At 44.2% G+C, this 13,144-nt stretch overlaps 1 protein-coding gene across 1 annotated transcript; it reads right to left on the bottom strand.

Annotated features, from left to right (window-relative positions):
* Positions 1 to 1,383: 1,383 nt before the first annotated feature.
* LOC119565263 (olfactory receptor 52N4-like) lies at positions 1,384 to 2,313 on the bottom strand. The gene has a single exon (XM_037889754.1). The coding sequence runs from the start codon at positions 2,311 to 2,313 to the stop codon at positions 1,384 to 1,386; it is 930 nt and encodes a 309-aa protein (XP_037745682.1).
* Between the last annotated feature and the right edge of the window lie 10,831 nt (positions 2,314 to 13,144).

The following is a 13,144-nucleotide window of genomic DNA, read 5'->3' as shown; positions in this document are numbered from 1 at the left end:
AAACCTGGATTTGTGCTGGAAATGGCCCATCTTGATTATCATACACAATGTGAAGAGAGTGGTCACTTTGGATGGGCTATTACCAGCAGGAGAGTGAGTTGGGGGGGGGGGGGGGGGCAGAGGGTGAGAAAACCTGGATTTGCGCTGGAAATGGCCCAACTTGATGATCACTTTAGATAAGATATTACCAGCAGGAGAGTGGGGTGGGAAGAGGTATTGTTTCATGGTCTCTGTGTATATAATGTCTTCTGCAGTGTCCACAGTATGCATCCGATGAAGTGAGCCGTAGCTCACGAAAGCTCATGCTCAAATAAATTGGTTAGTCTCTAAGGTGCCACAAGTACTTCTTTTCTTTTTGTCTGGAAAAAGTCTCTCAAGATGACTTCAGAGGACTGCTCTAAAGTACATCGTGTTAGCTAATCTTTAATAACTTCTACAAAACACATAGGATCATCACTTTTCCTAATTTTCAATAAACTTCTAATATAAGAGGTGTCTAGACTGAAGGTTTTTATGCATTTATCTTCTTTCATTCTCACTTCCTGACTTGTCTGTCCACTCCTCCCATTCATATTGGCAAAAACTGCCAGCTATATTTTGACCTTGCATATAAAAGCCTGCTTTTCAATTAATCCTAAACTATGTGGTATTCTATTTTTGTAATTCATAGTGGCTGAGTGCACATCTTATGGTTGCAATTGGCTTCATCACGTTCTGTGGTACACACCCCTCAAATACAGGGTAATACAGTCCAGTTCTCAAAAACACACCGTTCCAGAACTCTCCCTAATAAGCTGTATAGAATGCCCTCAATTCCTGCTGCAGATTTCCTGTATTAGCACTTTCCCACAGAAACTTCTGGTTTATCTTCCAGGCCTCCTGAAATATTGGACATATAGAAATCAGGTAAAATGTGTTCACCAGATCACTGTATATATGACAAAAAAGTTCAGCATTGTAGCTGATTTCTTTGTCTTTGTCTATCTGAAAGTGTAGCTTCTGTTCTTTAAATTGATCAAGAAGCCTTTTTCAAACAGGGATTAATGGAAAGACACCATGCATCAGAAAGCTGCAGTCTCTCTTGGTGATCTGGAAGTAACAGACAGGATGAGTGAAAGGTGTGTGTGGGGGGGGGAATCAGGGCTGATGGGTGATGCTGAAAGTGGTCAGGTGATGGTGAGAGCAAGGGAGATCAGCCATCGAGAGATCAGTGCTTGATGATGGAGTGATAAAACATTAGATGAGACGAACTTCTCAGACTGTGAAATCCCACAATGCTGAGCTCAGCGAAACTAGGAGAGAGCACCCGTGATTAACAAGGAGATATGCTTTCCCCTCTTGTCACACAGGTTTAAAGTCAATAGTCCCCAGTGATCACATTCTTCAGGCATATTTGAACACTTTGGCATGAAGCTCTTTGGTTTTGACCCCATAAATGATAGGGTTGAGCATGGGGGGGACAAGTAGGTAGAGGTTGGCCAAGATGATGTGAACATGGGGAGAGAAGCCCTGACTGAATCGGTGTGTCAGACTGGAGAAGAGGAAGGGAGTATAAGATGTCAGCATCACACACATGTGGGCTGTGCAGGTATTGAGGGCTTTCTGGTGGGCTTTCTTGCAGGATATTCGGAGGACGGCCCTGATGATCAGACCATAGGACAGGGCAATGAGTGTCAGGTCGAACCCAATGATTACAAAGGCCATCACCAAGCCATAAGTCCTGTTGATTGTGATGTCCCCACACGACATCTTCACCACAGCCATGTGCTCGCAGTACGTATGGGGGATAATGCGGTTGGCACAGAATGGCTGCCTGCTCAGGAGCAGGGGCAGGGGCAGAATGATGAGAACAGCTCTTGTCAAACCCATGAGCCCTAGCTTAGCTATTTCAACACTGGTGAGGATGGTGGCATATCTCAGAGGGTTACATATGGCAACGTAGCGATCGAAGGCCATTGTCACGAGGACAGCTGACTGCATAGTAGAAACTGCGTGAAGGAAGAACATCTGGGTGAGGCAGCCACCCACAGTAATGCCTTTCAAATTGAACCAAAATATACACAGTGCTTTCGGCATGACGGAGGTACACATGCTGATGTCTGTGAGCGCCAGCATGCAGAGCAGCAGGTACATCGGCTTGTGCAGGGTCTGCTCTTTCCATACAACAAAGAGAACTATGAAATTTCCCAAGAGTCCCATAATGTAGAACATGGAGAAAGGGATGGAAATCCAGAGATGGGCAGGTTCCAGGCCAGGGATGCCTGTAAGGATGAATGTTGAAGAGTCAGAGGGGGTCAGGTTGAAAACTGCCATGAGATGTTCAATGCATCGATTGGGCTCAGAAAAGCTCAAAGTGCCTGTGACGAAAGAGAAGCACAGCAAGAGGATTACAGACTTTAGAACAAATAGCACAGCAAATATTTTATAGTTATTACCAATCTACAAGGGGGGTGAACAGTGACATGGTAACATCTGCAGATGGCACCAGAATACTTAGGTCACAGCCAAGTGCAGAGAAATCCTCAGAGGGAGCTAACAAAGCCAAACAAAGTGTAAGTAACTGCAACTTTTGTGCCCTTTGGAGGGAAAACTTGAACTCCTCAAACACCTTACCGAGTTCTGATTGAACAGTATGGCCTCAAAACAAAAATCTGGGTGTCATGGTACACAGCTCTGTGAAACCCTTTTCAGAACACAAGCACAGACAGAAACTAAGCAAAACACTGGGATCCAGGAGGAGTGGGATGGGACAGCATACAGAAAATACAATGCCATGAGATCAGTCAGTCAATGTTTCACCCTCCTCTGGACTCCTCTGTGTAGTACTGGGCTGTGTAGTACTTCTCACACAGGATATTGCAGAACTAGAGGAGTTCAGGGAAGGCCAATGAGAATGATCAATGGCCCGGGGAAACTCTCCTATGGAGAGAGGTTGAAAAGCCTGGGATCATTACCTTTACACACTACAGGAATAAGAGGAGACATGAGAAAAGCCTAGAAAACACTGACTGGTAGAGAGTAGGTCAAGAATCTGTTTTCCCTTTCTCATAATACAAGATCAAGAGAACATTCAATTAACTTGAAATGTAGCAAATTCAAAAGTGATTCAAAAAGAATACTTTCCTCAGTTTATGCCTAATGAGGAATTGCTTTCCGAAAGTAGTTGTCGCCATGGGCTAACCAAGAATCAGGAAGCGTTTGGACATTTACAGAGGTAGTGAGATGATCCAGTTACTATTCTTACAGATAAATAAACATTATGGAAAGCCTATATGCCCATATGTTTCAGGGCAGAAGTCAATCTCTAGTTGTTAGCCATTAGGGTGACACTGTCAGGACCATTAGGTCATCCCCCCATCCACCTACTGCTGTTTCCTTACACCTTCTTCTGCAGCTCCTGGGGCTGTCACTGTCAGAGAGAGGACACTGGACTAGATAGAAAATACGTCTGATCCATGCTCAAATTCGTATCTTGTAAAGGAACCAAGTTTCCCCATGGAACGTTCTGCCAAGATTATAACATGGTTAAAAAAAGAACTAGATAAGTGCATGGAGGATAGGTCCATCAAGGGCTATTAGCCAGGATGGGCAGGGATGGTGTCTGTAGCCTCTGTTTGCCAGAAGCTGGGAATGGGCGACAGGGGATGGATCACTGGGTGATTCCCTGTTCTGTTCATTCCCTCTGGGGCATCTGGCATTGGTCACTGTCAGAAGACAGGACGCTGGGCTAGATGGACCTTTGGCCTGACCCAGTATGGCCATTCTTCTGTTCTTATGAAACAGACACTATCATGCTGGGCTATGACTTTGTGCTCAAAAGAATGGGCACAAAGGGCACAAGGGTCTTGGTATTTAGGGGTACAGGCCTGCACTTCTGTTGCTTCCCTTGATTCGTTTGGTGAGACATTTTCTTGCTGGCAAACAGCTCTGTCTCAGATGTAAATTACAGGTATTAAGTGACAAGTGTAAGCAGAGACATGTGTCTGCAACTCAACTCCTAACCCTTCACATGCCTGAATATCAGTGAAGTTTTCAGATGACATCAAAATTGGGGAATTGTAAATAATGAAGAGGACAGGTCACTGATTCAGAGCCATCTGGACTGGTTGGTAAACTCGGTCAAATCATACAACATATATTCTAATATAGCTATTCAGATATCTACATCTAGGAACGAAGAATATAGCTGATGCATACATGCTGGGGTACTATAGTGGGAAAAGTAATGACTCTGAACAAGATTTGGGGGCATGAAAGGAGAATTAGCTTAACCTGACCTCCCAGTGTGACCATATGGCCAAAAGAGCCAATGTGATCTTTGTATGATAACCAGGGGAATCTCAAGGAGAGGTAAAGAAGATATTTTACCTCTGTCATTGGTGCAGGTCACAAGAATTATTATAAGATTAGAAACCCTGTATTATAGTGATAGACTCAAAAAATCTCAGTTTTTTTAGTTTAACAAAGATCATTACGGGTGACTTGAAAACTGTCTGTAAGGACCTATATGGAGTACTAGTATTTCATAACAGGCTTTTCAGCCTAGCATTCAGAGGTGTAAAAAGTTCCAAGGGCTGGAAGTTGAAGTTAAATAAATTCTGACTGGAAATAAGGCATACATTTTTTTTTAAAAAGGTGAGAGTAATTAATCATTTTTTTTTTCTGTTCATGACCATATTCTATTTAGCTCTATGGGGAGAATTTCTCACATGACTGCAGCACCTTGGGAATATTAAAATAGGTGTGTATATCACAAAGCTGAGGATCATGTGAGGCACTGCATGGATGAACGTTTTAGGCGAGAAAAATAATGACTTGAGCCCATAAAGTGTCTGCAGTGAAAAATGAATGTGCAACCATCACCATGAATGAGTAACAGAACCCACTAGCAAATGGTCCCAGAGTATCCTGGGTTTAACGTTTGTGTGCCAGCGGCCCACTGTTTCAATCACCTACCAGTGGTTCCTGCACATGGCAGTTGTATTGATCTAGGCCATCACATGTCCCAGAGTTGCCCACTCTCATTTTATAATGTGCATACTTCTCAGTTTGTGAGTTATTCCTGTGTAGCTGTCCTTGAAACACCACACACTGTGTACGGATGTAACAAGAGAACCATACAGGTGCATGCCTTGGCATTTGCCACTCGTGAGATTTCTCACTGATAAGAGACAAGCACTGATCTCCCCACCGCCCCACCAGCCGAGGGAGCAGTCCTGATGGGAGGCATCTCACCCTCTGCAGGGGAAGAGCAGTGGGGAGCATGGGGAGGCTGGGAGATTGTGGGAGCCATGGATGACTTGGGAGCATGGAGAAGACACTAGTGACCAGCGTGCTGTTGGAATCGAAGCAGCCTGGGATGGGGAAGGAGAGTACGGAAAGGGGGTGTCAGAGTATTATGGGAGATTGAAGCAGCTGAGGAGCAAAGTGTGACGGGTTCCCCCCAGGGTGACACCTGGAACTTGGGTACCACGAGCCCTCTGACTCACCAGCCTGGGCTCCCTCTCTCAAAGCGCTGCTGTGACAAGCTGCAGACCGACTCCTGGTCCTACACCTTCAGCAGCATTCACACAGGCAGGGACACACCAAACTGCCGTTACGTGCAGGCTCTTTGACTAGCCACTGCATGAACCAACAACAGAGAGGCTGCAGCCAAAATAGCCACCAGCTTCCTAGCCTACGAGCCCAGAGCTGTACCATCCTGCCATGGTCCAAACTGCAACCAGTATGAATTTGTTACCCAGTTCATTCCTCCCTCAATGTGGGGAGCACAGTGTAAACTTGTGGTAACCAAGCTGAGATTTTATCCCTAGACATTTCACTTAACAGCATACTGGGGTTAGATTAAATCATAAAGCAAGTTTTTTTAACTACAACAGATAGTTTTTAAGTTATTATAAGGGATAGCAAACAGATCAAAGCAGATTACCTAGCAAATAATCAATAACACAAACTAAGCTTAACACAATAGTTAGACTGACTATGAATTAGCAGTGTATCAGCCTGATTCATGATACAAGCAGTCTGGCACATTCTCAAGGCACAAGCTGCATTTGCTTTGCAGCTTGGGTTTCTCAGGTTTCCATACACAGGCTAGAAATCTCTTTAGCCTGGGTCCAGCACTTCTCCCAGTTCAGACTTTTGTCCTCAGGTGTATCCAGGAGTCTCCTTGGGTGGGGAGTAAGGAACCACAAAGATGTCACTCCCTGCCTTCTATAGCTTTAGCATATGGCAGGAACCCTTTGTTTCAAAACTTGGTTCCCAGACCAGTTTGTGGGAAAATATAGACTCCCCAAGATAGAGTGCAGAGTTATGTGAGCTGGCCACATGCCCTTGTAGAGTCATAGCATCCATTTCTTAAAGGCTGTTCTCAGGAAGGCTCACCAGGTGGAAGGTAAGTTTCTAAGTTTCTCCTCAGACCTATTGTTCTCCCTAATGGCTCATTGCCCTGAATAGGCCCTTCCCAACCAGCATCTTGACTAGTGGGCAGTACCCAGGTGTAACTATATTTGAAGTACAGATACATAGTCAATATTCATAAATTCATATCCAAAAACGATAAGTTCACACCAGTCGGATAATTGTATTCAGAAAATCATAACTTTTCCAATGACATCTTACAAGACCTGTCTTGCACAAAATGCATGATAATTTTGCCATAATCATATCATAATTATATCACTATGAAGAATACGGGGTGCAGTGTCACACAAAGATCAATGGTTCTTTCCTCCGGCGAAAGGCCTGAAGTTACATAACAACAACAACAACGACAACACCTGGAAACAAACACTGGGCAAAGGTTGTGACACCCAGGCTGCAGTTCAGGGGCTTGCCATGGGAAAGAGACCCTGAGACCAGCCCAAATGAACATTGGACCAGGAAAGATCCCAGCACTGGCCTTGGACCAACAATTAGAAAGACAAATTCAATTTCAGCAGCACTGCCCACCACTCCAGGTACATGCACTCCTACCCCCACAAACCCAGCACCCCTGCCTGCCTCCACACATCTTATCACTGCCTGCTTCTCTGTGTACACCTCCCTCCCTGCCCTCACAACACACAGCATTGCCCATCTGTCCATGAACACCCGGTTCCCCGCCTCCACTGCGCTCAGTGCTACCCGCCTGCCCATTTATATCCCGCTCCATATCCCAGAACCCCGCAGTGCCGGCCACTTGTCCATGTAGATTCCCCAACCCCCATAACTTCCAGCTCTGTCACACAGTGATGTCCCTCACGCAGAACCAAAACCAGGTGCTAGATCCCACAGGACCAGCTCACAGAAATACCTCCTCAGAGGAGGTTACAGTCAGTGTCTGCCTGCACTGGGGAAAAGGGGGAGATCAGCCTGACCTGCCTTTCTGGGGGTGATGGGAACCCCAGCAGCAGCTCAACCTGTGCAGGGAAGAAGAGAGGGACAGACCTGGGGGGAGGGAGCCAGGACATGGAGACTGAAAGGAGCCATTGTGAGTAACTCTTTCTCAAAATGACACAGAGCTTTAACATATTGCAGCCCGCTGGAAACCCAAACACACCTTCCTGAGGCTGTTTTTCCATCTTGGCAATTGCTGGCGTAACCACGAGGCTGTAGTGGGGCTGCTCATATGAGGAGGGAGGTTCCAAATTGGGGATGGTGTCAGAGAAAATCTGCTACAGTGTGGTCCACATTACGTTACAGTCTGAGACACCCCCTGCCACGGTAGGCCTCATTACGCCTCTTTGCTCTGTGCATGAGGCAGGATGTCCATTCCCTATTTCACCCAGTTTCAGGACTCCGCACAACTGTGATCTGGATGCTGCACATTCCCCACCCACGCGCAAACACACACACACACACACACACACACACACAGAGTGTGCATTCCTGGACTCTCCCCATTGAGATTTCCAACACCGTCTGGTTTCCTCTAAACCATAAACATGCTGTTCTTTTTACTGCCTTCTGGGGCTTCTTGTTCTCTCCAGATGCAGAGATGTCGGGTACAAGGAGACCAGACCCGTCTCCCTCCCTGAAAAAAAAATTGTTATCCTAAGAGTTCTAAACCTCTAAGCCCCTGAGTCAGATATTTCAGCAACTCTCCTGTCAGTTCTTCTTTAGTGCAAACGAGCTCACCCGTCCTTAGAGGCCACGAGACAACTGCAGTTGAAGTCATTGGAGAGTCATGGCCACTGTAAATCAGGCCATTTATTTACATCCCCACATGTAGACTCAGGCTGAACTCCTGACCGTGTTGAGAGCTGATCTCAATGGGACCAAGATTTCACCCTTAGTGTTTAACTTTCAGCTCTGAGCTGTGAAATCACGGCTTCTTGTCCTGCTACAGAGAGCACTACTCTGTCAGGGTGCTGAAAGTGTCTGAAGTAAACCCTCAGTTTTTGTGACATTCTGAGACCAGGAATGAAAGACAGGGATTCCAAAACACCCGGGTCCTGATTTTGCTTTCTGGGATGTTAGTGTCAATCTGGAGTGACCCACTGAAGGCAGAATGTGAGAGCAGACTCTGGCCAGTGTGTGACCCATTCTTGTTGCGAACCCTCTGGTAACACAGATACCCGCTGCAGAGGGTTTGGCTCCACTTTCTAACAGGGCAGTAAAGTTGCTGAATTGGAAAACTTGACTGAACCAGGGGAAAAGTCACATAAAACCAAAAAAGCAAGCTCCTGAGACAGGTAGAAGGACACAGTCAGACACATAAGAACAAAAGAACATAAGAATGGCCGTACTGGGTCAGACCAAAGGTCCATCCAGCCCAGTATCCTGTGTACTGACCGTGGCCAATGCCAGGTGCCCCAGAGGGAGTGACCCTAACAGGTAATGATCATGTGATCTCTCTCCTGCCATCCATCACCACCCTCTGACAAACAGAGGCTAGGGACACCATTCCTTACCCATCCTGGCTAATAGCCATTAATGGACTTAACCTCCATGAATTTATTAAGTTCTCTTTTAAACCCTGTTATAGTCCTAGCCTTCACAACCTCCTCAGGCAAGGAGTTCCACAGGTTGACTGTGCGCTGAGTGAAGAAGAACTTCCTTTTATTTGTTTTAAACCTGCTGTCCATTAATTTCAGTTGGTGGCCCCTAGTTTTTATATTATGGGAACAAGTAAAATAACTTTTCCTTATTCACTTTCTCCACACCACTCATGATTGTATATACCTTTATCATATCTCCCCTTAGTCTCCTCTTTTCCAAGTGGAAAAGTCCTAGCCTCTTTAATCTCTACTCATATGAGACCCGTTCCAAACCCCTAATCATTTTAAAAAAAGAACAGGAGTACTTGTGGCGCCATAAGGACTAACAAATCATTTTAGTTGCCCTTCTCTGAACCTTTTCTAATGCCAGTATATCTTTTTTGAGATGAGGAGACCACATCTGTACACAGTATTCAAGATGTGAGCGTACCATGGATTTATAAAAGGGCAATAAGATATTCTCTGACTTATTCTCTATCCCTTTCTTAATGATTCTTAACATCCAGTTTGCTTTTTTGACTGCCACTGCACACTGCATGGACATCTTCAGAGAACGATGAATCTAAGATCTTTTTCCTGATTTGTTGTAGCGAAATTAGCCCTCATCATATTATATGTATAGTTGGGGTTATTTTTTTCCAATGTGCATTACTTTAAATTTATCCACATTAAATTTTATTTGCCATTTTGTTGCCCAAATCACTTAGTTTTGTGAGATCTTTTTGAAGTTCTTCACAGTTTGCTTTGGTCTTAACTATCTTGAGCAGTTTAGTATCATCTGCAAACTTTGCCACCTCACTGTTTACACCTTTCTCCAGATCATTTATGAATAATTTGAATAGGATTGGTCCCAGGACTGACCCTTGGGGAACACCACTGGTTACCCCTCTCCATTCTGAAAATTTACCATTTATTCCTACCCTTTGTTCCCTGTCTTTTAACCAGTTCTCAATCTGTGAAAGGGTCTTCTCTCTTATCCCATGACAATTTATCTAAGAGCCTTTGGTGAGTGACCTTGACAAAGACTTTATGGAAATCTAAAGTCTGTTACACTATGTTCACTGGATCCCCCTTGTCCACATGTTTGTTGACCCCTTCACAGAACTGTAATAGATTAGTAAGATGTGATTTCCCTTTACAGAAACCATGCTGACTTTTGCCCAAAAATTTATGTGCATCTATGTGTCTGACAATTTTATTCTTTACTATTGTTTCAACTAATTTGCCCGGCACTGACTTTAGACTTACCGGTCTGTAATTGCCAGGATCACCTCTAGAGCCCTTCTTAAATATTGGCGTTACATTAGCTATCTTCCAGTCATTGGGTACAGTAGCTGATTTAAAGGACAGGTTACAAACCATAGTTAATAGTTCCGCAATTTCACATTTGAGTTCTTTCAGAACTCTTGGGTGAATGCCATCTGGTCCCGGTGACTTGTTACTCTTAAGTTTATCAATTAATTCCAATACCAATTCAATTAATTCCAAGACAAGGAACTGATCTTAAAAACAAATATTTATCTAAATAATTTCTAGTACATTTCTAGTTCCAGGTAAATCCTTTTTTACATTTCACTAGGTAAATCCTTTGGTGTTTCTGACAATACTAAACAGTTCAAGTTGCCGTGCTGGTGAATTCCTGCCCAAATGGTTCTTGACTTGAACCCTGTATCCTTCCTGAGCCCTTAGCACTAACTTTAATGAAGAAACAGCCAACTCACCAAAATCCTGCTCAGCAGGGAGAGGAAATATCCTTATTGAGACAGGAAGGCAGAGCCCTGAGACTCAATGTATAAATCTCACGTCTGACACTCGCCATACAGGACAGCAACCTTTATGATTCCCCTGAACAGTCCCTACAGACTCTCAGGTTGGAAGGCCTCCCAGACAATTCCCTAAGCTTCATGAGCAGTGGGACAAACAGAAAATAGACCCTGGAGAATTTCAGCTTGAGAGCCTCCCCCGGGAGTGAAGAAATGATTCACTGACACAGGGGGCTCAGATTGTAAGGGCCAACTGAGTCTTGCAGACTGTTCAGCCAAGCAGTTGACTATGTTTTCCTGTCTGTATAGGAATCTGCACTATGTGTGAGAATGCTGCCAGAAGATACGGGACAACAACCATTTTCAATCGCTTGTAGCAGCACACCACTGAATACTGCCCATGCAGTTGTAATATCCAGTCCATTAGCCTCTGAAAATTCATAGCCACCCTAAGTACTTGAAAAAAGGCTTTCTTCACCCAGGATTGTGGAATCAAAGATATTTTCCAGTATTCCTTTATGAGGTCTAAAGTGGATATATCTGGCAGCTCAAACTGTTCCAATAATGCATCCACTCTCTGCATCGGGAAAGCATCATATTTCAATAATGTGTTGATTTTTCTGAAATCGATGCAGAAACGGGTTGTGCTATCCTGCGTTGGAAGTAGTACCGTGGGAATTCTCTTATTGTGTGATTCCTTTACCATTCCCAGAGCCAAAATGACCCGGAGTTCATCTCACATGGTATTCCACTTTTCAGGAGGGAACAGCCACAGAATTTGAAGGATGTGTTGCTCTGTGACCATTTCAGTTTGGTGGTATTTTTAGTATGTGTGCCCCACTGATAACACAGGGATAAAGGAATCAAACTATTGCTATATCTTCATCTTTTGTTCAGGCCACAGTCCCTCCCCCATGATTGTGTTACAGGTGCCTTGGGGCCTAATTTGGGCTCCAGAGAGTATGAGTGTGATAGGTTATGACCCCTGGGGTACAGTCTGGGAACCATAAGAAGCGTGGTGCCTCTCTAACCACCCAGCTGGGCTGGCCCTTTTCCACACTGCTTTGCTGGTGATTCAGCCTCTCCAGGCCCTGTTATCACCCAAGTACAAACATCAGATATCAGCTCATTTCACAACTCCCCAGGCTCAACCCCTCCCCGCCCTCGGCCACACACACTGGAACATAAACCCAAAATTATACCTTCCTGCTCAGGGATCTGTATAATGTAAGCTCATTCATAGAGTTTGCCCTCTCCTCGACATGGAAAGGACTTCTATGTTAACCAAGAAACTAGTGAGGAAAATAGAAAGGAGTATAAATATTGGAAAATGAAGTGTAAAAATGTAATTAGGAAGGCCAAGACAGAATGTCAAAGACTCAAAAAGTAATAGCACAAAAATTAAGTAAATCAGAAGCAGGAAGCCAGCTAAACAATCTGTGTGCCCCCCGGGCAATCAAGCTGCTATAGGAACACTCAAGGATGATAAGGCCATTGCGGAGAAACAAAATGAATTCTTTGCATCAGTCTTCATGGTTAAGGATGTGAGGGAGATTCCCAAACCTGAGCCAGTCTTTTTAGGTGATAGATCTGAGGAACTGTCCCATATTGAGGTGTCATTAGAGGAGGTTTTGGAACAAATTGATAAAGTAAACAGCAATAAGTCACCAGGACCAGATGGGATTCACCCAAGAGTTATGAAGGAACTCAAAGATGAAATTGCAGAATTATTAAACTGTAGTCTGTAACCTGTCATTTAAATCAGCTTTTGTACCAGATGACTGGAGGATAGCTAATGTGACACCATTTTTTAAAAAGGGCTCCAGAGTCTACACAGACTACTTCAGGAGTTTCAGGGAGAAAAAAGGTAACCTGGCTTGATGGAAGGGGTATCTGGCACCTTCGTTGTCTCTGAAAGATGTTTCATCCCCATCCTTTCAATACTCTGAAACAAAAACTGAAGATGAGATGCAGGATGATAACTGACAAATGTCAAGATCAAGTGATAGTGCATATCTTAACGGTGGAAACCTATTTCTTTAAGAGCTCTCAGTATTCTCCCCTTCTTAAAGGTGGGCAATTTAGTCTTAGTCCAAGTAATTTTCTCTGAAAAATAAACAGAAATTTGCTTTCACTGAGGTATAGTCAAATCAGCCCTTGTGAGAAGGCAAACTCCATTAAATAGTTTCTATACCATATGGAATGCTGGTTCTTCTCAAGAGGTTGTAAATGCTTTGCCTTTCACACCATTAGACCTCAAGACCTAAGGAAATATTTGTCCCAATAAATCATCTTTGGCTCAGGATTTCTGCCATGAGCTCTTTAGTTGTCCTGCATCTTGCTTCATCTCTCACAGAATCATAGAATCATAGAATCATAGAATATCAGGGTTGGAAGGGA

This window comes from Chelonia mydas, chromosome 1, assembly GCF_015237465.2.
Source record: "Chelonia mydas isolate rCheMyd1 chromosome 1, rCheMyd1.pri.v2, whole genome shotgun sequence".
NCBI lineage: Eukaryota > Metazoa > Chordata > Testudines > Cheloniidae > Chelonia > Chelonia mydas.
The sequence above is the reverse complement of the archived record's forward strand: the minus strand, read 5'-3'. Positions and strand labels throughout refer to the sequence as shown.